At 39.9% G+C, this 24,211-nt stretch overlaps 1 protein-coding gene across 3 annotated transcripts in view; it reads right to left on the bottom strand.

Moving 5' to 3' along the window:
• The window catches only part of GSK3B (glycogen synthase kinase 3 beta), a 191,098-nt gene that overhangs the window by 124,496 nt on the left and 42,391 nt on the right, over positions 1 to 24,211 (bottom strand). For all 3 annotated transcript variants that reach the window (XM_016192127.2, XM_007532100.3, XM_007532101.3), the window contains exon 2: positions 2,211 to 2,404. In XM_016192127.2, the coding sequence (XP_016047613.1) occupies positions 2,211 to 2,404 (194 nt within the window). The remainder of the gene's footprint in view (positions 1 to 2,210; positions 2,405 to 24,211) is intronic.

Genomic DNA, 24,211 nt, shown 5'->3' with positions numbered 1-24,211 from the left:
ACTGAAAAACTAAAGTACAGTGAAGTAAGTTGTCCAAGGACACACAGCTAATGAGTAGAAGGGCTATGCTCTAACTCAAAGCCAGGGATTTAACTCAATCCCCAGTAGAATGCATTCTCATTTCTAACAGTAGGCATTCATGTGAATTAGATGAATAAATCAATAACTAGATAAATTATCATATGAATATAAAGGAAGACAACTGAAGATGGAAAAAAGCAAGAAAACAATCTGCATAACCTTTAGGAGAATGAACTTGAGTATTTAAAAAAAAAAAACCTACATGCTTTCTTACTCAGATTGTTCTTCTTTCTCTGATGTGGTTAAAATCAACAAGTAGTAAGTATGTACAATAATTATTAAAAATTTCTGCTGGGAGTCGGACAGTAGCGCAGTGGGTTAAGAGCAAGTGGCGAGAAGCACAAGACTGGCATAAAGATCTTGGTTCGAGCCCCCAGCTCCCCATCTGTAAGGGAGTCGCTTCACAGGCAGTGAAGCAGGTCTGCAGGTGTCTGTCTTTCTTTCCCCCTCTCTCAATTTCTCTCTGTCCTATCCAACAAAAATGACAGCAACAACAATAATAATAACCACAACAATGATGAAACAACAAGGGCAACAAACGAGGAAAAAATGGCCTCCAGGAGCAGTGGATTTGTGGTACAGTTACCAAGCACCAGCAATAACCCTGGAGGCAAAAAAAAAAAAAAAAAAAAAAAAACTGCTTTAGAAAGATCCACGAAGTGAGCTGTAATCACCTGGGAAATTACATTAAATGAGACCGCTACATGGGTCTTTATACATACATAAGATTTATTAATAGGTAGCAGAAGATTGGAAAGGACAGAAAGAAGGCAAGCTGATTAAAAGCAGAACAGTCATAAAAACCAGTATATTTTCAAGATAGCTTAGAAAATTAAGCATTTGGAGATACAATGAACATGACTGAGTGTCTAACTGAACTAGGCAGATTATATTTTCTAGACTATGAGAAATGATAGAAAATTTGTGCATAACCAAACTGAACTACGGAATTACTCTAGTGTTGGCAAGTTGAAAGGATTTGAGTGAGAAGGGGTAATAGGTACACTAGGTTGAGCAAGTTCAAGGACCCAACTCAAGGATCCCTGGTTCAGTCCCCAGCTCCCCACCTGCAGGGGGCTCACTTCAAAGGCAGTGAAGCAGATCTGTAGGCATCTATCTTTCTATCCCCCTCTCTATCTTCCCCTCCTCTCTCTCCCTGTCCTATCCTATAAAGAAAAAAAAATGGCCACCAGAAGCAGTGGATTCGTAGTCCTGGTACTAAACCCCACCAATCACACTGGAGAGGAAGGAAGGAAGGAAGGAAGGAAGGAAGGAAGGAAGGGAGGGAGGGAGGCAGGGAGAAAGGAAGGATCTGCCTCTGAATATTTATGTATAGGGACCCCTAAAGAGATGGTAGTTGTTGATTTCTACAGACAAAGAAAAATAGTAAAGAATGCCAGATGGGTTAAAGGAATTGACGGTTTAGTACTAATAATGTGATATGATAGATTCAAAGGAAAATTTTCAAGAAATCATAGTAAATTATGTCAAATGAGTATAAGCTAAAGGCAGTAGAAGGGATCCAGGGTAAAGAGGTGACTATTTTTATGTGTAAATTAAGAAATTTTAATCTATTTTTCATGGCATTTAATTATTTATTTATTTTTGTCTCCAGGTTATTGCTGGGGCTCAGTGCCTGCACTATGAATCCACTGCTCCTGGAGGCCATTTTTCCTATTTTGTTGCCCTTGTTGTGGTTGTTATTGTTGATGGATAGGACAAAGAAATAAATTGAGAGAGGAGGGGAAGGCAGAGAGGAGGAGAAAAAGATAGATACCTGAAGACCTGCTTCACCGCTTGTGAAGTGACCCCCTCCCCTGCAGGTGGGGAGCTGGGGGCTTGAACCCGGATCCTTACGGCAGGGTCCTCGCGCTTTATAGCACGTGCACTTAAACCACTGCACTGCCGCCTGTCCCCAGCATTTAAATTCTTAAATCACTCACTGTAGTTCAAAAATACTGCAACTTCTGTAAATTTTATCTTTAAAAAATACACATTATAAAAAAAGTTGCTACTATACTTAAACAGAACAGGAATCTTCACAGGAAATAGTATTTGAAGTAAAAAATAAAATAAAATAAAAATTTACATCTATCAGTGGCAGCAGCATGAGTAACCAAAGGTCTTACCTTAAATCTCTTGTCCTGCAATACTTTCTTGATAGCAACCAGTTCTCCTGAATCACAAAGTTTGGCTTGATACACCACGCCAAACGACCCATTTCCAATAACTTTAGTGTCTGTATAGCTGACTTCTTGTGGCCTGTCTGGACCTTGCCCAGGAGTTGCCACCACTGTAGTCACCTTGCTGCCATCCTTGTCTCCTAAAGAAAAGATGAAATAAAAATGAGAACTGTAATGAATTAAACAGAGAAAACTGCCAAAGTAAATACAGTACACTGTCTTTTGCTATAAATAATCTTTAAATGTTCATCTTAACTTTTTCATATACAAGCAGTATATACTAAAGTATTTAATTATAAGTAACATTAGTCACCACTTAATTTATACTAGATATTACAAATATAAATTTGTATATTATAAACATATGTAATTTATGTTATTGTAAGTGATTATATGATCACCCAAAAAGGTCAAAGAAGAACAAGTAAAAAGAGTATTAACATAGGAGTAGGAAATGTTACATTTAAAAAGAAAAGGCAAACTTATTCTAAAATGGGCCTCATTCACGAGCAACTTACTGGCCCTGGTATCTCAGTCCACTCATGGCCCTTTCTTACTTTTCTTACGTAAAAATCCAAAGACTCTCTTCCACCTAGGTTCCGGAGCCACCTTCTATTTGACTAGACACAATTCACAATCATGTTATTTTCTAAGTTCTTCATATCCTAAACCACATTATGCTATACTTAGCATCTGATTTCAAAGAGCTCTACATTGTTTTTTAGTGGTTTCAGAATACATGGGACTGCAGGGACTATCCCATTGTGATGTAGCAATTATGACTTGCATTTCTTTTCACTCAACTATTCTAAAACCAGCTCTCAGTACAATGTAAGTCCTTTAACTCACTGATTAAAACTGCATTTTTGTCATTTTTCCCTTGTTACTTTTCCATTACCTTAATTTATTTTTAAAATGCTAACTGAATTATAACTTAACCAGTGAAAGAAAAAATATTCAGCTCTAAGTAGTCATGAAATATTTATGAATATTCATTTGTAATTCACATACAGAAACATCAGAAATGTAATGGCTAGTTCTCTGATGATCTGAGACTTTTCCTCCCATGGAGTGCCAGGTCAGCAGTACAATGTGTCTAACCAGTCAACTATCTCTTCAGCCCCAAAATCTACTGTCTTGAGCATGTATGCCTTAGCAGTTCTCAAAGCTTTCAAGTATTTCCTTCATGTCTTACCTCTAGCAAAAAAAAAAAAAAAAGTATGTTAAATACATTTTCCAAATACCAAGTATAATTTAATCTGAATTCTAACCATCATGCTCCACAGCCAAAATATATTCTGTAACATTTTAATTTCTGACCATGCTAACTTAACTATGACTTTTCATAAATAACTTCCTACAAGTTATTTCCCTCCTCCCTTATAAAATAAATCTAACCTTTACAATAATACTCCTAACAACAATTTTGTCTTCTGAACTTTTTTATTAACTCTAAGTGAAAATAAATTGAAAGGTCATATCTAGAAAGATTAAAATTCAAGATCAAACATCTGAACATCATGTTTATATATTTTTTTAATCTTTTTTTTTTTTAATTTCAGAGGGACAGAGAGAAATTGAGATGAAAAGGGAAGATAGAGAGGGAGAAAGAGAGACGTATAGAGGACCACTATTTCCTGACTGCAGGTGGGGTCCAGGGGCTTGAACCCGGGTCCTCGAGCATAGTAACATGTACCTGCCCCCTTGCTTATAAAATATTATAGGTATGACTTACCAAGCAGATTATCATTACTTTCAAATTAGGATAAACAGGTATATTTTAAGAATGGATGCTGCACCCACAACTTTAATTGAAAACAAAAAGCTACCTGAGATTTAATGAAAGTTACATTTTTTTTTTATTATAAGCAAATCCCAATGGCAAAAGGTAGTAGCTACAAATGTGTACTTGCTCGAGTGAGAGAATTTAAATAAAAGCATTGTAATGGTCTTTTCTACTTGGTCAGGGTGCATTTCTTTTAAAATTTAAAATTATCTTTATTTGTTTATTGGATAGAGACAGCCAGAAATTGAGAGGAAAGGGGGTGACAGAAGGAGAGCGACAGAGGGATACTTGCAGCCTTGCTTCACCACTCACAAAGCTTTCCCCCTGCAGGTGGCTGTGCTCAACCACCCAGCCCTAATCCTTTCAATATACTCTTAGAACTAGCAAAATTTATTTACTATTTTAGCAGAAATTTAAAATATGTTACTCTATTCTCTTTAAGAACTGAGCAAAAACTGCTGGAAATTCTTGCAGGCTACACTCTGCTTATACAAAATTCCTAGGCATGAACTGGCCAGGCAGTGGCACACCTGGTTAAGTCCACATGTTACAAATTCCTAGGCATGCTACACACAGTGGCTCCCAAGCTTTATATTACAAACAACCTCCCCCCCCCCAAATTGCCACTAGGGTTATTCTGGGGCTCAGTGCCTGCACTAAGAATCCACCACTCCTGGCAGGCAGCCAGCCTGCCTGCCTACCTGCCTGCCCTCTCCCTCCTCCTCTTCTTCCTCTTCCTCCTCCTCCTTCTTCTTCTCTCTCTCTCTCCCTCTCTCTCTCTCTTTCTCTCACTGTTGTTTATTTTTTTTTTCTATTGTATTGGCTAGGACACAAAAATAGAGAGAAGATGGGGAGATACAAAGGGAGGAAAGGTACCTACTTGTGAAGCTTCCTCCCTGCAGGTCAGGAGTGGAGGCTCCTTGTGCATGAAAATGTGTGTGCTTAACCTGGGTCCTTGTGTGTGGTAATGTGTGTGCTTACTTGGTGCACCACAGCCTGGCCCCCGACATCCTGAATTTTTAAATTCAGAAATCATCAAACTCTTCAGACTACTCTATTAGAAATAAAAAATAACAGAGCTATAAAAAAACGGCAAGATAAAATCAGGTATGATAAGGAATGAGTACTAGCAGTGCACTAAACAGCAGCTACTTTGCCAAGAAAAAGTGTTAGCATGTAACATCATAATTTACCAACAGAGAAGTAAAATTGTAAACATATTTAAATAATTTTATAATTTATTGTTTCATCTACTTTAAAATTTATTATAAATGTAGAAATAAATTAGTCTTACTATGCAAGTGAGAAAAGTAAGACTACTATAATTAATATCTTGTCCAGTATCATAAAGATTTTTTTAAAATATTTTGTTATTTGTAAGACAGAAACAGAAATCAAGAGCAGATAAAAAGGAACAAAGGGGGTTAAGCGTACATGGCGCAAAGCACCAAGGACCAGCGTAAGGATCCCGGTTCGAGTCCCCGGCTCCCCAACCTGCAGGGGAGTCGCTTCACAGGCGGTGAAGCAGGTCTGCAGGTCTGTCTCTCTTTCTCTCCCCCTCTCTATCCATTTCTCTCTGTCCTATCCAACAACAGCTATGACAACAATGCCTACAGCAAGCACAACAACAAGGGCAAGAAATTGGGAAAAATGGCCTCCAGGAGCAGTGCATTCATAGTGAAGGCACCGAGCCCCAGCAATAACCCTGGAGGCAAAAAAAAAAAGGGGGGAACAAAGGGTAGATAAAAAGGAACAAAGAGGGGGTCAGGTGGTAGCGCGAGTTAAGCACAGGTGGTGCAAAGCACAAGGACCCGCTTAAGGATCCTGGTTTGAGCCCCAGCTCCCCACCTGCACGGGAGTCGCTTCACAAGCGGTGAAGCAGGTCTGCAGGTGTCTTTCTCTCCCCCTCCTCTCTCCATTTCTCTCTGTCCTATCCAACAATGAATGACATCAACAATAACAATAATAACCACAACAAGGCTACAACAAAAGGGGGGGAGGAATGGCCTCCAAGAGCGGTGGATTCATGGTGCAGGCACTTCTTCTAGCATTTGCTAAGCCCCAGCAATAACCCTGGAGGCAAAAAAAAAAAAAAGGAACAAAGAGACACCTGCAGCACTTGTGAAGCTGCATGTGGACCAGGGGCCATTCCTCATTACTAAATATCCTCCAAGATACCCAGTACCAGTTTTGACCAACAGGGAGTCTAACTCAGCAAAAGTTGTTTTTTTTATTATTATTATTATTTATAAACAGGGAACATTAACTAAACCATAGGATAAGAGGGGTACAACTCCACACAATTTCCACCATCAGAACTCCGTATCCCATCCCATCCCCTGACAGCTTTCCTATTCTTTAACCCACTGGAAGTATGGACCCAAGGTCAGTGTGGGATGCATGGTGGAAGGTCTGGCTTCTGTAATTGCTTCCCCACTGAATGAACATGGGCATTGACTGGTCGATCCATACTCCCAGCCTGCCTCACCCCTTGTGGGAAAGGGCTCTGGGGAAGCGGAGATCCAGGACACATTGATGGGGTTGTCTATCTAGGGAAGTCTGGTCAGCATCATGCTAGCATCTGGATAGCATCTTCTGTCTTGTCCAATTGAAACACTCATATTGTTAACTCTCCCTTAAACTGGTATTATTCTTTTGCTTTTTATTTTCTATTTCATAAGTCAGAGAGAAATTCAGAGGGAAGGAGAGAGGGAGAGAGAGAGAGAGAGAGGGAGAGAGAGAGAGCACGAACTACCTTCAGATCTGCTTCACAGCTCATAAGCTTCCCCTCTGTGGGATGGCCTTAAACCCAGGTCCTTGCACATAATAACATATGTGTTTAACCAGGTGAGCCACCACCTGGCCCCAAACTTATACTACTCTTATGTCAACTAAATCAGCGTGTCAAGCAACATTCTAGATTATTCCTGAAAAGAAAGAAAGGGATAAGGGGAGAGGTTTGAACCCCAGCTCCCATCTGCAGGGGGGTCACTTCATGAGCGGTGAAGCAGGTTTGCAGGTGTCTGTCTTTCTCTCCCCATCTCCCTTCCTCTCTCGATTTATCTCTGTCCTATCCAACAACAGCTGTAACAACACCAATAACAACAATAATAATAACAATGATAAACAAGGGCAACAAAAGGGGGAAAATGGCCTCCAGGAGCAGTGGATTCATACTGTAGGCACTGAGCCCCAGCAATAACCCTGGAGGCAAAAAAAAAAAAAGTCACTAATGGTGCATGATAGTGAAATAGGACCTAAATTGTGATGGCAATGTTTTGATTACACCTATCATAGGGAGATGAGAAACTGTATCCATGTGTCAACAACTGTACTGTAATCCATTAACTCCCTCCCCAATAAAAAAAAATATAAAAATAGGAGCCAAAAAAAAAATCATTTGAACTATGGGGGAAAATAGCTAGGTAAAGAGAAACATACATTTTCAAATAATGTTTACTGTTTCATTTACATTTACAACTGCATGAATAGTATCACTTTATATTTACTAAGCAATATGCATAGGAATACACTGTCTCAACTGATTCTAATCACTAGAATCAAGTCCATATTAATTTTTATTTTTGTTCCTCTCTTCTTCCTCTAAAAATTGGTTTAATGTTGCCCAAAACTAGTCCCACAAAAAATGGACTTTGGTGAACTTAACAAAGCCATTTAGGTTTAAAATAAAACTATGGGCAGGCCCATCTCTCCAAGGGGGGTGGGTGGACAGGAGAGTACTGACAGATGAACTGCGTCAATTCACAAAGCAGACTCCACTTAGCATTTCTCCCCACAAAGGTCTGCTAGAAGAAATGTTAACTGGGCTGTGTTAAATAAAGGTCACTGGAGTAACACAGTCCTACAATCATGGTGAGGATATAGTAAGGACCTAGCTCCAATAGTCACTGCCTAAGATGTAGGGCTGATCCTCTTGCAGGTGGGTCATAGAAGACATGCTGGTACAACTTTTTTGCCAGGACAGAGGTACTTCCCACACTGCTGACTCAGCATTGTGTCAGAAACCAAGAGCACTTCAAGCAGGAAATACTTCCTCTTGAAAAATAACTATTATCTCTGGGAAATATATCTCTAATCTTGGGTCTTTTCAGATGGTCCTTGGTCATTGTTACTTAATTAATCTAATGACAGATTTAAGGTAGGACCAGCAGAAGTCTTCTAACAGTAACAGCTATTAATAAATTCCCCTCTACTCAACTCAATACTCCTCAAAAGCATTGAAAACATACCCCTTTAAAAAGAAGAAAAAGAAAAGAAAAGAAAGCCAATGGGAAAGTTTCATTTAAGATGACAGCAAAGGAACAATGCAATCCTACACTTCAAGCATTGGTACTTTAATGTTATTTGTGTGACTTTATAAAATATTCCTACTATGCATTTGTGCTATGTACACCCTTTCTATTTATAAGTATCTCTCCTTATAGGTACACAATACATTGATTAAAAAAGATTTCTTTTAAAAATTGAGAATAGAGAAGATTGTTTTCTGAAGCAGATATACCATTTATATTCTTATTCAGTGTATTTATCCACAACTTGATAAATCGCATGATATTAACTAATTTTATCCTTGCCATTCTAGTGGGCATGAAGTGACATTTTTGGTATATTTTTTCCCCATCACTGGGCCTTGCATATGTTCCAGGTGACTTTCATCTCTGAAAGTCAAGACAAACTGGAGCTTTTTCTGATGCCATAATATCCCCATGGGGCACCAAGGACTCAAACCAAGGTCAAAAAGCACACGGCAAGCTCTGAGTACATGTTCCTTCAATCTAAGAACTTAAGACTTCAAATTGGCTATCAGATTGAATTTTAACAGTGGGCTCAAATTGTTAATACACATCTAATAATGACTGGTTCTTTTAAATGCTAAATCTCCTAAAAGCCTAGACCAGGGAGAACAGAAGCAATTGGTGGTGTTCCTTTATAAGACACAAGTATATGTAAATAGCATAAAAGGACATAAATTATGGTGAGGTCTTGTATGCCACAGCCAATCCTAACAATGGGATTTACAAAATGAACCCAATTGCCAAATCATTTGGGTATAGCTATAACTAACCATTGCCTTCTTAAACCGCAAGACAGAAGGAACCTTCCCCCCTTTCTCTATAAAGCCCATTATTTCTCCCAGTCCTGAAACCTCTAGGGTGGGGCTCTCTTTCCTGCATGCTTCTCCCAATGCATACCAACTGATACTGCATCTGCTGATCCCAACCCAGTCAATGCAACCAATACCAACACAGCATGTTTCACTTTGGACTGCATCCAGTGTATCAGGTGTAGAACGTCAACTCTTGAGTTTCATTACTCTGGTGAGACCTTTCCTAGCTCACAGGACTCAATTCCAGTGTAGGTAGTGTACTTCTTAACAAACCACAAAACCTGCATATAGACCAAGGCCCATGAGATAGGGCTTATGTACATGCATCCATAAGTTAGGGAAAAACATATACCTTTAAGCAAAAGTGCACAATAGCTTGCAGTGAGTCAATAAATGTATCAAGCAAGCAGAAAGACCTAAAAAGATAACATAGAGTCCTTAATGAAATAGTTTCTACTTAGACCTAGATACCATCCTCATCTAACTCCTGTTGCACATCCCTCAACCACTCCAAAGCTAACCTTGTCAGACAAAGTAAGGACTACAAAAGCTGAATAAGGGCAAGAGACTGGCATACTTTAACAATGACTCTTTAGTCACTATCATCAGGCCATCCCATTGGGATGCATTGGATCGACCTTTTCGTGGTGCATCCCGTGAGTACCCATTCACTGGGGAAACAGACGATCCTTCCTAGCCGACTGAATCCACATGGATCCCAGTCACTTTCAAAGCCAGCAACAAGCAGCTCCTGACAGCTTTCAACCTGACTCTGTTGACTGGCTACGGAAGAAGGGCAAAAGCTAGAAGAAGAAAAGGCCATCCCATCACCCGGGGCCCTGGTTAGGGAGTCCTGGGATTCCTACATAGACATGGTGGGCCTAGACCTCTAGTGGATCTGTCTCACCACTGTCACTGGTCATCTCAGGAATAACAAAATGGACCACTATGTGGGCCCTTGTAGGACCTTGCCCTCAATGTGGATCAAAAAGGGTAAGGAATGTTCCATTCTCCAAAGGGAGGTTGGATAACATACTCTGCCTATTACCCGAGGATGATAGGTCCTGAAATTAGTGTAGCCTGGAATGTTCCCAGCCGTGACCACATAATGCCAGATCAGACCTACAGATATGCAGAGGTTACTTAGGCTCCTGTGCTGACTACGGGCCCCAGATCAAATCTATGGGGCTTACAGTTAACAGTATTTATATACTTTCCCCATATTTGGGAGCTTCTCTCTTCCCTGATCTAGCTTTCTAATCCTTTTTCCAACTATGACACCACCTCCCCAGACAATAACTTACGTCACCTACGTGTTAGATGTCAGGCTCAGGCAAAAACTAGTAAAGTCATGGGCCCCTTGAAATACATCTAAAATAGACCTATTAGCTTTTTCCAAAATGGAGACCCCAAATCTTCATCTGCAATATTCTTGTCTTTAGGTTCATGATTAGTCAACAATTTATTCTGCCTTATATCTTAACTCTTTTTCAGACACCAGGTTCCAGACACTATTATGATGCCAACCTGACTTCCCAGGGCAGACAACCCCACCAATGTGTCCTGGAGCCCTACATTCCCAATCCCTGTCCCAATAGGGAAAGAGAGAGACAGGATGGGAGTACTGATTGACCTGTCAATGTCCATGTTCAGCGGGGAAGCAATTACAGAAGCCAGACCTCCCACCTTCTACATCCCATAATGATCCTGGGTCCATACTCCCAGAGGGATAAAGAACAGGAAAGCTATCAAGGGAGGGGATTGGATACAGAGTTCTGGTGGTGGGAATTATATAGAATTGTACCCCTCTTATCCTGTAGTTGTGTCAATATATCCATTTTATAAATAAATAATAATATAAAAAAGCACACAGCAAGGTAGGTGCCAAGTTCTCACTGTAGTTTTGACTTAGTTTTCCCTGATAGCTGATGTCAAGCATCTTTTCATGTAATCGTGAATCATTTTTATAATATCTGTATTAATTTCTAATTGGACTTGTCTTATTAAGAGTTCTTTTTTGTGTGTTAATAGTTTGTTACAACATTGTAAGATTACAATGTACAGTTCCACACCACAACCATACCAAAGTTCTGTATCTCCCACAATCCTACCTCCCAAAGATAAACACAATAGCTTTTGTTTGTTTGTTTGTTTTGTCTCCAGGGTTATCGCTGGGGCTAGATGCCTGCACTATGAACCCACTGTTCCCAGAAGACATTTTTCCCATTTTTGTTGCCCTTGTTGCTGCTATTGTTATTGTTGTTATTGCTGCTGTTGTTATTGGATAGGACAGAGAAAAATCAAGAGAGACGGTGAAGACAGAAGGGGAAAAAAGGACAGACACCTGCAGACCTGCTTCACTGCTTGTGAAGAGACCCTCCTGCAGGTGGGGAGCCAGGGGCTCGAACTGGGATCCTTATACCGATCCTTGTGCTTCAGCGCACATAACCCGCTATGGTACCGCCTGGCTCCACACCACTATAATTCTTATAAGGCATACAAACAGCTTGCTTGCTTCTGTTTTGTTTTGGATTTTTTGTTTGTTTGTTTATTTTTGGCAAGTTCAGGTAAATCAGATCTCTAGATTCCACATATGAGTGAAACCATCTGGTAGTTGTCTTTCTCTTCTTTATTTCACTAAGTATAATCACCTCCAATTCCATTCATTTTGTCCCAAATAACACAAGGTCATCTTTTTTATTGCAGTGTAGTATTCCATGGAATATATATTCCACAATTCCTTAGCCAATCATCTGTTGGAGGGCATCTAGGCTGCTTTCACTCTTTGGCTATTGTGAATAATGCAGCTATGAACATAGGGGTGTGTATGTCCCTTCTAATTAGTGCTGCAATGTCTACTGGATAAATGCATAAGACTGGGATATTGCTGGATCATAAAGTACTTCCATTTTTATTTTTTTAAGAACTTTCCAGCCTTCCAAAGGGGTTGTTAAGTTTTCATTCCCACCAGCAGTGAAGCAAAGGGTCCTTTTTCCCACAACTGCTCCAACACCTATCATTTCCTGCTTTGTTGATGTAAGCCATTCTCTCAAGTGTAAGATAGTGTCTCAGCATTGTTTTAATTTGAATTTCTCTAATGATTAAGTGAAGGTGAGGATTTCCACATGTGTCTGTGGGCCATATATATCTCTACTTTAGAAAACTGTATGCTTAGTTCTTTGGCCCACATTTTTATTGGGTTATTTTTGCTTCTTTTGTAGATCTGTACCAATTCTGCAAAGATGTTTGATATCAGTCACTTGTTAGAGTTGTGATGTGCTGATATTTTCTGCCATTTACTGGGTTGCCTGGTTATTCTTGTATAGTTTGCTTTTGATGTGCAGAAGCTTTTTAACTTCATGTAATCCCAAGTATTTACTCTTATTTTCATTTCCCATGCCCAGGATGTTGAGTCTCCAAATATATCTTTGATGTGAATGTCATGCAAAGTTTCACTAACATTTTCTTCTATGAATTTTAGAGTTTCTGGTCATTAATATCTAGATCTTTAATCCATTTTTAATTTGACCTTGGTGTATGGTGTTAGGTGGTGGTCTAATTTCACTTTTCTACATGTGGCTGTCCAATTTTCCCAGCACCATCTGCTTGTTGTTTTTTTTTTAAATATTTATTTTCCCTTTGTTGCCCTTGTTTCTTCTTTTTTATTATTGTTGTAGTTATTGTTGTTGTCGTTGTTAGATAGAACAGAGACACCTGCAGACCTGCTTCACCATCTGTAAAGTGATTTGCAGGTGGGGAGCCTTACACCAGTCCTTGCGCTTCACAAGTGTGCTTAACCTGCTGCGCTACCGCCCGACTCCCAACACCATCTGTTTTAAGAGAATTTCTTTACACTATTGAAGGGTTTTGGCCCCTTTGTCATATACTAGGTGGTTGTTTATGTGTAGGCTCATTTCTGGACTCTGAATCTTGCTCCATTGTTCCAAGTGTCCATTTTATACCAGTATCATGCTGTTTTGATTACTATTTATCTGTAGTATAAATTGAACTTGGGGGTGTGTGTATGATACCTCCATATTTTTCCCTTTTTCATAGAAGTGATTTGGCAATTCGTGGTCTTTTCAGGTTCCACACAAATGTTCCATGTGCATTTGAAAAGAATGTATATGCTTTGGGTGGAGGGGGGATTGAAAGGTTCTGAATATATCTGTTAAGTTCATCTCATCTATGACTACATTTAAAGCGTCTATGTCCTTGTTGACTTTTTGTACTGATGATCTGTCTCTTGCTGTGAGTGGTGAGTTGGTCTCCAACTAATATTGTGCTGCCGTTGATGTCTCCCTTAAGGTCAGTAAGTACTTTTATACATGTATTTGGGTGCACACAATTTTGCTGGATTGATCCTGTGACCAATATGTAATGTCCATGTCTGTCACTTTTCACCTTCACCTGGAAGTATCTGCTATTAGAATTAGCTGTTTCTGCTCTTTGGTTTGCATTTTTGGCTTGGAATACCTTGTTCTAGCCTATCACCTGAAGCTTCTGTTTGTCTTTCTTTTGGATGTGTGTTTCCTGAAGACACAGAATGGACGGGTCTTGCTTTTTAACCCATTCAGTCACTCTGAATCTTCTGACTGATGAATTTAATCCATTCACATTTAGAGTGATTATTGATAAATGCTGTTTGCTTACAGTCATTCTGGATTTTGTTTTGAGGTTGCTCTATGGTTTTGGTTTTTTTTTCCTCCAGGGTTATTGCTGGGCTCAGTGCCTGCACTATGAATCCACTGCTCCTGGAGGCCATTTTTCCCATTTTCTTGCCCTTGTTGTTATTATCATTGTTGTCACTGCTGCTGCTGTTGTTGGATAGGACAGAGAGAAATCGAGAGAGAAGGGGAAACAGAAAGGGGGAGAGAAAGACAGACACCTACAGACCTGCTTCACCACCCTTGAGGAAACCCTCATGCAGGTGGGGAGCCAGGGGCTCCAACAGGGATCCTTACACGAGTCCTTGTGCTTTGTGCCATGTGAGCTTAACCTGATGTGCCTGACCCCTGCTCTATGTTTTTGTTGACTTTTGTCCTGTTTGTTTCTGTCTGCAATTTTATACCGATTGCTTTCTATAATGGTCTTGCCTACTGTATATATGTTTCCTATTTGTCTTTCTACTTTATTTTATTTTGTGACTATCATGAATATTATGTCTACAATATCACAAGAATCTTTTTCAAGTTGACCTTGGTTCACCAACACTGGACTGTGTCATTCTATTTTCTTCTCCATTTTTCTGTGTCTGGTCTTCCCTGTTATTGGTAAGGTTCCAGGTTCTATTCTAATACTGATCAATACACACACAAAAAAAGGTGGGATTCCTCTGCCTCTTCTTTTCCAGCATGATAATGCTGGAATTCTCTCATAATTTCTTGCAAAGCAGGGTTTATAGTGGCATTTCTGAATGTATGAAAAAATCTATTTCTCCCTCACATTTGAGGGATATTTTAGCAGGATATAGAATTTGTGGCTGAAAATTATTATCTTTTAATACTTTGAATATGCCATTCCACTCCCTCCTTTTCTCTTTGATTTGTGAGAAATCTAATAAAAGCCTTAGGATTCTATAGTTGTATGTGGCTTTCTTCCCTTCTCTGGCAGCCTACAACATTTTTTTTCCTTGTCTGTAGTTTTGGATAGGTTTACAATAATATATCTTAGTGTGTATCATTTTGGATTCAAAAATATAGCTGTGTGTTCACATTCTTGGATTTCTATATTTTGAAACTTTTTCAGGTTTGGAAAATTCTGTTAAAATTTCTTTGAAATTTGAATATGTTCTCTGTTCTTCTCTGTCTTCATCGGGGATCCCAATAACTGGCATTCGTTTGCTATTTCATTGAGAAGTGCTTCATTTTTCCTAAGCCTTTCCTATCCAAGAGTTTTAAATTCACAAATTATGGCAGTTGTGTCTTCTAGTGTTGAAATTCTCTACTCCACCTGGTTAAGTTTACTTCTAAGGCCTCAACCTTACCTCAACCTGAACTGCATTCAAAATATCCTTTAGACCCCTGTAGTTCTGCTTGTTCCCCCTGCCCCCTGTACTTTGTAATTCTTTGGTAAGATGATCTTGTAGTTCTTGAACTGATTTCACAGTGAGTTTTCTGAACTTTATCTCTGTCATTTTTCTAGATCTGTCTAGTCATTTGGGGTTTCTGCCATTGCTGTCTATGTATTTCTCATTTTCCTCATTTAATGTGCATTTTGTTGTTGTGCCAGAAGGAGGTGCTATGGTTAAGGCATTCAACTTCCTTAGTTACATATCTTGGTGTGTAAGGGAGGTTTTTATTTATTTATTGGAGGATCAATGATTTTTAGTCGACAGTAAAATACAACAGTTTGTACATGTATTTCTTTGGTTTTCCACATAACAATTCAACCCTCCTCTACCATGTTCCAGGAACTAAGCCCTACCCCAACCCCAGAGTCTTTTATTTTGGTGTAATAACCAAGTTCTGCTTTGTGTTTTCCCTTCTGTTCTTTTTCAGCTTCTGTGAGTGAGATCATCCCATATTCATCCTTCTGGTTCTGACTTATCTCACTTAACATGATTCCTTCAAGTTCCACCCAAGATGGGGTGAAGAAGGTAAAATCACCATTTTTAATAGCTGAGTACTAATCCATTATGTATATAGACCACAACTTGCTCAGCCATACATCTGTTGTTGGACACCTGGGTTGCTTCCAGGTCTTGACTATTACAAATTGTGTTGCTTTGAACATAGTTATACACAAATCTTTTTGGATGGCAGTGTTTGGTTCCTTAGTATATATCCCCAGGAGAGGAACTCCAGGGTCATTGAGTAGTTCCACTTCTAGCCTTCTGAGAGTTCTTCAGACTGCTCTCCACAGGGGTTGGACCTATTTACATTCCCACCAGTAGTAAAGGAGAGTTCCTTTGTGGGAGGGGAGATTTTTATCCTGAGTCACTGGGACCTTGATGTCAATATAGGGTCTCCCTGCTGCTATTGCAGCCTCTCTGGAACAGCAGCAACAAAGATTTGAGAAGTCACAGTTGTACACTGAGGTTTTATGTGGCTTTTTTTTCTTTGTAACAGTCATTTTGTTACTAAAACTCTAACCCAAAAGTGGTGTCTCAGCTGCCAATCTAATTTTGTGCCTGCCATCTCTGAGCACACTGGCTTTTTAGTTCTAAGAATTTCTCACACACACCCTTTTTGTCCTCAAGCCATGTGTCTGCACTCACTTGTGGCTTAGGTGATTTCCTTCCTTCCTTTTGTCCTTCCTTCTTTCCTTCTTTTTTACCTCCAGGGTTATTGCTGGGGCTCAGTACCAGCACTACGAATCCACTGCTCCTAGAGGCCATTTTTTCCATTTTAATTTTAATAGGCTAGGACAGAGAGAAGTTAAGAGTGCAGGGGATAATAGACCGGGGGGGGGGGGGGGGGGGCGGGGGGAGAGAAACAGACACCTGCAGACCTGTTTCACTACTTGTGAAGCAACCCTCCTGCAGGTGCGGAGCCAGGGGCTCGAACCAGAATCCTTGTGCGTCCTAGAGCTCACTTCATACTATGTGCACCACCACCTGACCCCTCTTTCTTTTTTAAAACTGTCGTTCTTTGACTTGGACCCAGAAGTGGTGAGCCTCACTGCCATCCATACTCCAGGCTGGTGCCTGCAGTCGCTGAATATGGCCTTTTAGTCCTGGGAATAGCTCTCTCACCCCCTTTCTGTCCAGGAGCCACATGAGCCTATACTCACCTGTAGCTTGGTCGTAGTTTGTTGAGTTTCCAGGTGATTACTGTTGCTTTTCCTAGTTGATTAGGGAGAGCAAAAAATGTGGCAGCTGCTACTCCATTGTCATGCCTCCCTTATTAAGAGTTCCTTATAAATTCTAGATACAATTCCTTCTAATATTTACAATTATTTTTCTTTTAGTTTTTAACGAGAGAAAATGGTGGGTAGACCAAGATATTTTCCCCACCACTAATAATATAATCTGCCTTTACTGTTTTAATGCAATACTGGTAATTAAACCCAGAGTCTCAGTCTCACATAAATAAGGTATGGTCTTCATCACTAAGCCACCTTTCTGGCCCTCTTTTTTTTTTTTTTTAATTCTGTATTTTTTTTTCCCTCCAGGGTTATTGCTGGGCTCAATGCCTGCACCATGAATCCACTGCTCCTGGAGGCCACTTTCTCCCCCTTTTGTTGCCCTTGTTGTTGCAGCCTTGCTGTGGTCATCATCATTGCCATTGTTGATGTTGTTCGGGACAGAGAGAAATGGAGAGAAGGGGAAGACAGAGAGGGGGAGAGAAAGATAGACACTTGCAGACCTGCTTCAGCGCCTGTGAAGCAACTCCCCTGCAGGTGGAAAGCCGGGGGCGAACCAGGATCCTTATGCCGGTCCTTGCACTTTGCACCACACGCGCCTAACCCAGTGCGCCATCGCCCGACCCCCCTTTATTCTGTATTTTTAAAGTGAGAAAGGGAGAGAGCAATTTTCTGCTCCACCATGCACAAAATTTCACCTACATTCACTCTCAGTTATGTGAGTGACAAGACAGAACCCAGGACCTCACACATGGAAGGCAGATCCTGTGCTGCTCAGTCATCTTACATGTGGGTCCCCATAAGAATATATTTTTAAATTTTCTACTCTACTTTACTGAACTATTTGTCTACCCTTATCCTAGTTTTAACAATGGATCACTGTGGCTTGGTTCAAAGTTTTTCTTGATGTTATTGTACTTTGGTTGTGGAATCAGGTCCTAGGGCATGTGAAATTTCACTAGTCCCAAGAAACTTTTTCATCCAGAAAGAGAAGAGCCACCATAGCACTGAAACTGCTTCTATGGCCAGAGCACCTCTCATGTGATGCTGGTGTTTGAACCTAGTTTGCACACGTGACAGCATAGGCTCCCTAGCTTACCTGTTAAGCTATATCTCAAGTCCTAACAGTAAATTTTGAAACAGAACTTTTTTGTTGTTGTTATTAAGGGAATTAATGGTTTATAGTCGACAGTAAAATACAGAAGTTAGTACACATGAAGCATCTGAAATTGGCAATTCTGAAGTCTGCCATAAAAAAACAGATTAGTCTATCATTTTTATTTTCAGATTTACTAGGCTATTCAGGATATGTAATTGGCATAACTGGGCAGACCCCCCCCAAAAAAAAAAAAAAAAAGATGTGACATTTCACAGATGGGACTTAAGACACAAAACAGCTAAATGAAATATAGGGTGCCACTTTAAAATAAATGAAAGTCTAATAGTATCTCAGATTGACTTTAGAAATATTATCTTCATTAGAAGGAAAATCTAAATGAGGTAGTGCAAAGGAGCCCAAATTCAATATAACCAGTGTTCTCATAAGAAGGAGAATTTGGAATACACAAAAAGACAATATAAAGACACAGAGAAACCCCCGTGCCTATGGACATCTAATCTTTGATAAGGGGGCCCAAAGTATTAAATGGAGGAAGAAGGCACTCTTCAATAAATGATGCTGGGAAAACTGGGTTGAAACACACAGAAGAATGAAACTGAACCACTATATCTCACCAGAAACAAGTCAACTCCAAATGGATCCAGGACCTGGAAGTTAGTACAGAAAATATCAACTACTTAGAGGAAAACATTGATGGAACACTTACTTTCCCACCTAAACCTCAAGGATATCTTTGATGATACAAACCCAATGGCAAGGAAGACTAAAAAAAAAAAAAAATCAATGGTACTACATCAAATTACAGCCAAAGAAACCATCACACAAACAAAGAAACCTTTCACAGAATGGGAGAAGATCTTCACATGCCACACATCAGACAAGACACTAATAACCAAAATATACAAAGAGCTCAGCAAACTTAGCAACAAAAAAAGGAAATCACCCCATCCAAAAATAGGCATAGGATATGAACAGAACATTCACTACAGAAGTGAGAGAACCAAAAGGCTAACAAACACAAGAAAAATTGCTCCAGGTCACTGATTGTCAGAGAACTGCAAATAAAGACAACACTGAAATACCACCTCACCCCTGTGAGAATGGCATGCATCAAAAAAGAGAGTAGCAACAAATAATGGAGAGGCTGTGGGGACAAAGGAACCCTCTTGCACTGCTGGTGGGAATGTAAATTGATCCAGCCTCTGTGGAGAGCAGTCTGGAGAACTCTCACAAGGTTAGACATGGACCTTCCATATGACCCAGTAATTCCTCTCCTGGGGACATACCCCCAAGGACTCCATAACACCCAACCAAAAAGATATGTGTACACCTATGTTCATAGCAGCACAATTCATAATAGCTAAAACCTGGAAGCAACCCAGATGCCCAACAACAGATGAGTGGCTGAGAAAGCTTTGGTAGATATATGCAATGGAATACTATGCAGGTATAAAGAACAATGAACCCACCTTCTGACCCATTTTGGATGGAGCTAGATGGAATTATGATAAGTGAGCTAAGTCAGAAAGACAAAAACAAGTATGGGATGATCCCACTCATAAACAGAAGTTGAGGAAGAACAGAAAGGGAAACTCAAAACAGGATTTGACTGAATTTGGAGTAGGGCACCAAAGTAAAAATCTCTGGATCGAGGGTGAGAGTGGATGTTCGGCTTCACTGGGATACAGGGCGGGGACACAGTCTTTCCGTGATAGAAATGGTGTTTATGTACACTCCTATTAACTTGTAGTCATATAAATCACTACTTAATTAATATGAGGGGGAAAATAGATTGAATGTCTAAAACTTTTTAATGCACAGACCATAGGCCAAGTCTTTGAAATGTTGACTCTCTTAAAAGCTTAGGCCAGGGAAAACAGAAGCAACCGGTGGCATTACTCTATGACACAGCTATATACAAATAATGCTAAAGGACACAAATTATGGTGATGTTTTCTATGATACAGCAAATCCTAACAGAGATTTTCAAAGTTAACCCAACTGCCAAATAATTTGATTACAGCAATAACTATCTATTGCCTTCTTAAACCCAAAGACAACAGGAACCTCCCTCTTCCTCTATAGAGCCTGTATTCCCCACAGTCCTAGAACCTCTAGAGTGGGGCTCACTTTCCAGCATGCTTCTCTCAATTCATATCAAATGAGATTGCATCCACCAATCCCAACCTAATTAATGCAACAAGTGCCACCTCAGCATACTTCACTTCAGACAGTGTCCAGAGATGTCAGGTGTAGAATGTCAACACTTCAGCATCATTACTCAAGTGAGACCTTTCCTTTCATAGGATTCTCTAATTCCATTTCAGGTGGTTCACTTCCTAACAAAGTCCCAAAACCTACATACAGACTAGGTCCCATAAGATAGGGCATATGTTCACATGTATCCATAAATTAGGGCAAAATATATACCTGAAAGCAAAAGTGCACAACAGTCTGCAGTGAGTCAGTATATGCAGCAAGTAGAAAGACCTAAAAAGACACCATAAAGTTCATAATGAAATAGTGTCTACTTAGACTTAGATTCCCTCCTCACTTACTTCCTATTACATTTCCCTCACTCACTCCAAAGCTAGCCTTAGCAAAGCAAGGACTGCAAAAGCTGAATAAGGGCAAGAGACTGGCATACTTTAGTCACTATCAGGCCACTTCATCAATGGGGGCCCTAGTTAAGGAGTCCTGAGATTCCCTAACAGACATGATGGGCCTAGACCTCAAATAAATCCCTCTCTCCATTGTTGCCAGTCATCTCTATCAGGAACAACACAATAGACCCCTTTGTGGGCCCCCATAGGACCTTGCCCTCAACTTGGATCAACAACAGCACAGAATGTTCCATCCTCCGAAGGGAGGCTGGACAACATATTCCATGTTCCACCTGAGGAAGAAGGGTCCTGAAATTGAGGCAGCTTGGGACGTTCCTACTCATGACCACAAAATGTGAGCTAAGATCTACAGGGATGCAGAGGTCACATAGGCTCCTAAGCTGAATATGGGCCCCAGATCACATCGAATTAATGGGGTTTACAGTCAATAATATTTATACAGCTTTCTGGTATTTGGGAGCTACTCTCTTCCCTGATCCAGCTTTCTGATCCTTTTTCCATACATGACATCATCTCCCCAGACAGTAACTTGGATCCACCTGCATATCAGATTTCAGGCTCAGAAAAAAAAAAAAAAAAACTAGTATAGTCATGGGCCCTTTGGAATATAACTAAAATAGGCCTACTATCTATCTATCTACAAAACGGAGACAACCCCCCCCAACTCTTCATCTGAACTATTCCAGCCTTTAGATTCATGATTAGTCAACAATTTGTTTGGCTTTATTATGTTAACTCGTTTTTCAGCCATCAGGTTCTAGATGCTAACATGATGCCAACCAGACTTTCCAGGGCAAACAACCCCACCAATGTGTCCTGGAGCCCCACTTCCCCAGAGCCCTGCCCCACTAGGGAAAGAGAGAGACAGGCTGGGAGTATGGATTGACCCATCAATGCCCATGTTCAGTGGGGAAGCAATTATAGCAGGCAGACCTTCTACCTTCTATACCCCATAATGACCCTGGGTCCATAGTCCCAGAGGGTTAAAGAATAGGAAAGCTATCAGAGAAAGGGATGGGATACATTGTTCTGGTGGTAGGAACTGTGTGGAATTGAACCCCTCTTGAATCCTATGGTTTGTCAGTGTTTCATTTTTATAAATAAAAATTAAAAAAAAAAAGACAGAGAAAGGACACTAGAGCCCTAGTGATAACTCTGGAGGGGAAAAAAAAAGTGGATCCTTGTCAAATTTCTATATACATCTACACAAAAATAGTTTTACCTCTGCCTATCTTAATCTTCATGCCATGATAGTTTTTTGGTTGAAAGGCTCCCACAAGAACCTCAACTACAATGCTGAAGAAAGTGGCAGAGTAAACATCCTCATCTTATTCCTAATCTTCAAGAAAAGCATTCAGTCTTTCACTATTAAGTATGATGATATTACATGATATTTTCAAGCACTCTACCAAACTATGGAAATGTCTTCTGACCCCAAATTTGTTAGTTTTAACATGAATAAAATATTCTTTTAAAAGTCTTTGTCATTCACATAATATATAGCTCATTGAAGCTCTGTAGTGTGTTGAATGATTAAAACTATTATCAGGTACCACTTGCCAAAGGAAAAAAAATCTTGGGTTTTTAATACAACAGAAAAAGGCAAATACAACTTTCTTCTAATAAATCAGATGATATCCTCACTTAAAGTACTTTAAATTTTTAAACTAATTCTAATTACTAGTCTTTGGGGTTTTGTTTGTTTGTTTGTTTTTATTTTTAACATCCTCATGGTATCAACCACTGAAGTGTCCTAACAAAAGTACCATGACTCATTTAATTGCCTCTGAGAAAAAAGAGTTAATTAAAGAAAACTGCCACAAAGCAGTTTGAGGAAAGGAAGCAATTACTCAGAATATAATAACAGTGTACCTTAATAAAGATTTTAGAAACACTGCTAGACAATTACAAGGTCCTTATCATAGAAGTAAATGTAACCTAGAGTCAGGAAGTAGTTGTCTAGTAGGTCATGTGCCTTGCAAAAGGATCTGGGTACAAGCCTGAGAGTACCAGTGCTGGAGGAATGAGGGAGTAATTCTGTGATCCACTTGAGTTCATTTCAGTGAAAGTTCTAAGCTCAGTTTCCATTTATTTATGTTGCATGTAAATAGCCATTTTTATCAATATACTACCTTAAAAACTATCATTCTCTTTTATGGCCTCTTTCAAGGACGCAAGCAAGTTTGCACTGTTATCCTATAATAATTGTGTCTGCTGTGGGTGCCACACAGTTCTTTCCTTAAAACCAATCATGCATACAAATTAAGACAAAACTCTTCAGCAAAAGACAAAAAACAAAATGACGCTTTAAAAAAGTTCTACAATAATACTGATTACTTTAAAATGATAATATACATTTATTTACTGTTTTCAGGGTTGTCACTGGAGCTTGGTGCCTGCACTATGAATTCACTGCTCCCGGAAGGCAATTTTCCCCCCCATCTTACTGGATAGGACAGAGAGAAATTGAGAAGGGAGGGGGAAATAGAGAAGGAGTGAAAAAGTTAAGACACCTACAGCTCTGCTTCACGGTTTGTGAAGCATCCTCCCTGCAGGTAGGGAGCCAGGGGCTTGAACCTGGATCCTTGCACAGATCTTTGTGCTTAGTATTATGTGAACTTAACCAGGTGTGCCACCGCCCAACACCTGATATCTGTGTCTTTTAAAAGACCTATTTTTAATCCACTTCTATTTTCTTATTCCCCCCACTAACCCAAAATCCTAGTCAGTTTGTTATGAAGAACAACACACTGCAAAAACTGCACTCAAAACTTAATTGTTGGGGGTCGGGCGGTAGCGCAGCAGGGATCCAGCGGTAGCACAGCAGGTTAAGCGCACATGGTGCAAAGCCCAAGGACAGGCGTAAGGATCCTGGTTCGAGCCCCCAGCTCCCCACCTGCAGGGGAGTCGCTTCACAGGCAGTGAAGCAGGTCTGCAGGTGTCTATCTTTCTCTCCCCCTCTGTCTGCCCCTCCTTTCTCCATTTCTTTCTGTCCTATCCAACAACGACAACAACAATAATAACTACAACAATAAAACAACAAGGGCAACAAAAGGAAATAAATAAATAAAATAAATATTAAAAATAATAATAATAACCACAACAAGGCTACAACAACAGGGGCAACAAAAGGGGAAAAAAATGGCCTCCAGGAGCAGTGGATTCATGGTACAGGTACTGAGCCCCAGCAATAACTCTGGAGGCAAAAAAAAAAAAAAATGTTCTGTGATCCATTCAGAGAAAGTCCAGCAAGTAGTCTAGAGTTAAGCAATCTTTAAATTCTGGCTCCACTACTTACTAGATTTATTATCCTAAGCAAGTTTATTTTTATCATTTCCTGATGCCTAAAGTTCCTCATCTGGAAAGAAGGGTAACTGGATCCAGCTGATAGGCTATGGAAAATTAACTGAGTTGAATTTATATTTATGTTTGCAATAGTTGGCTGACTTAAGAAAAGCACTAGAAAGGTCTCAATGACCAGAA

This window comes from Erinaceus europaeus, chromosome 9 (assembly GCF_950295315.1).
Source record: "Erinaceus europaeus chromosome 9, mEriEur2.1, whole genome shotgun sequence".
NCBI lineage: Eukaryota > Metazoa > Chordata > Mammalia > Eulipotyphla > Erinaceidae > Erinaceus > Erinaceus europaeus.
This window is presented reverse-complemented; position numbering and strand designations above follow the sequence as displayed.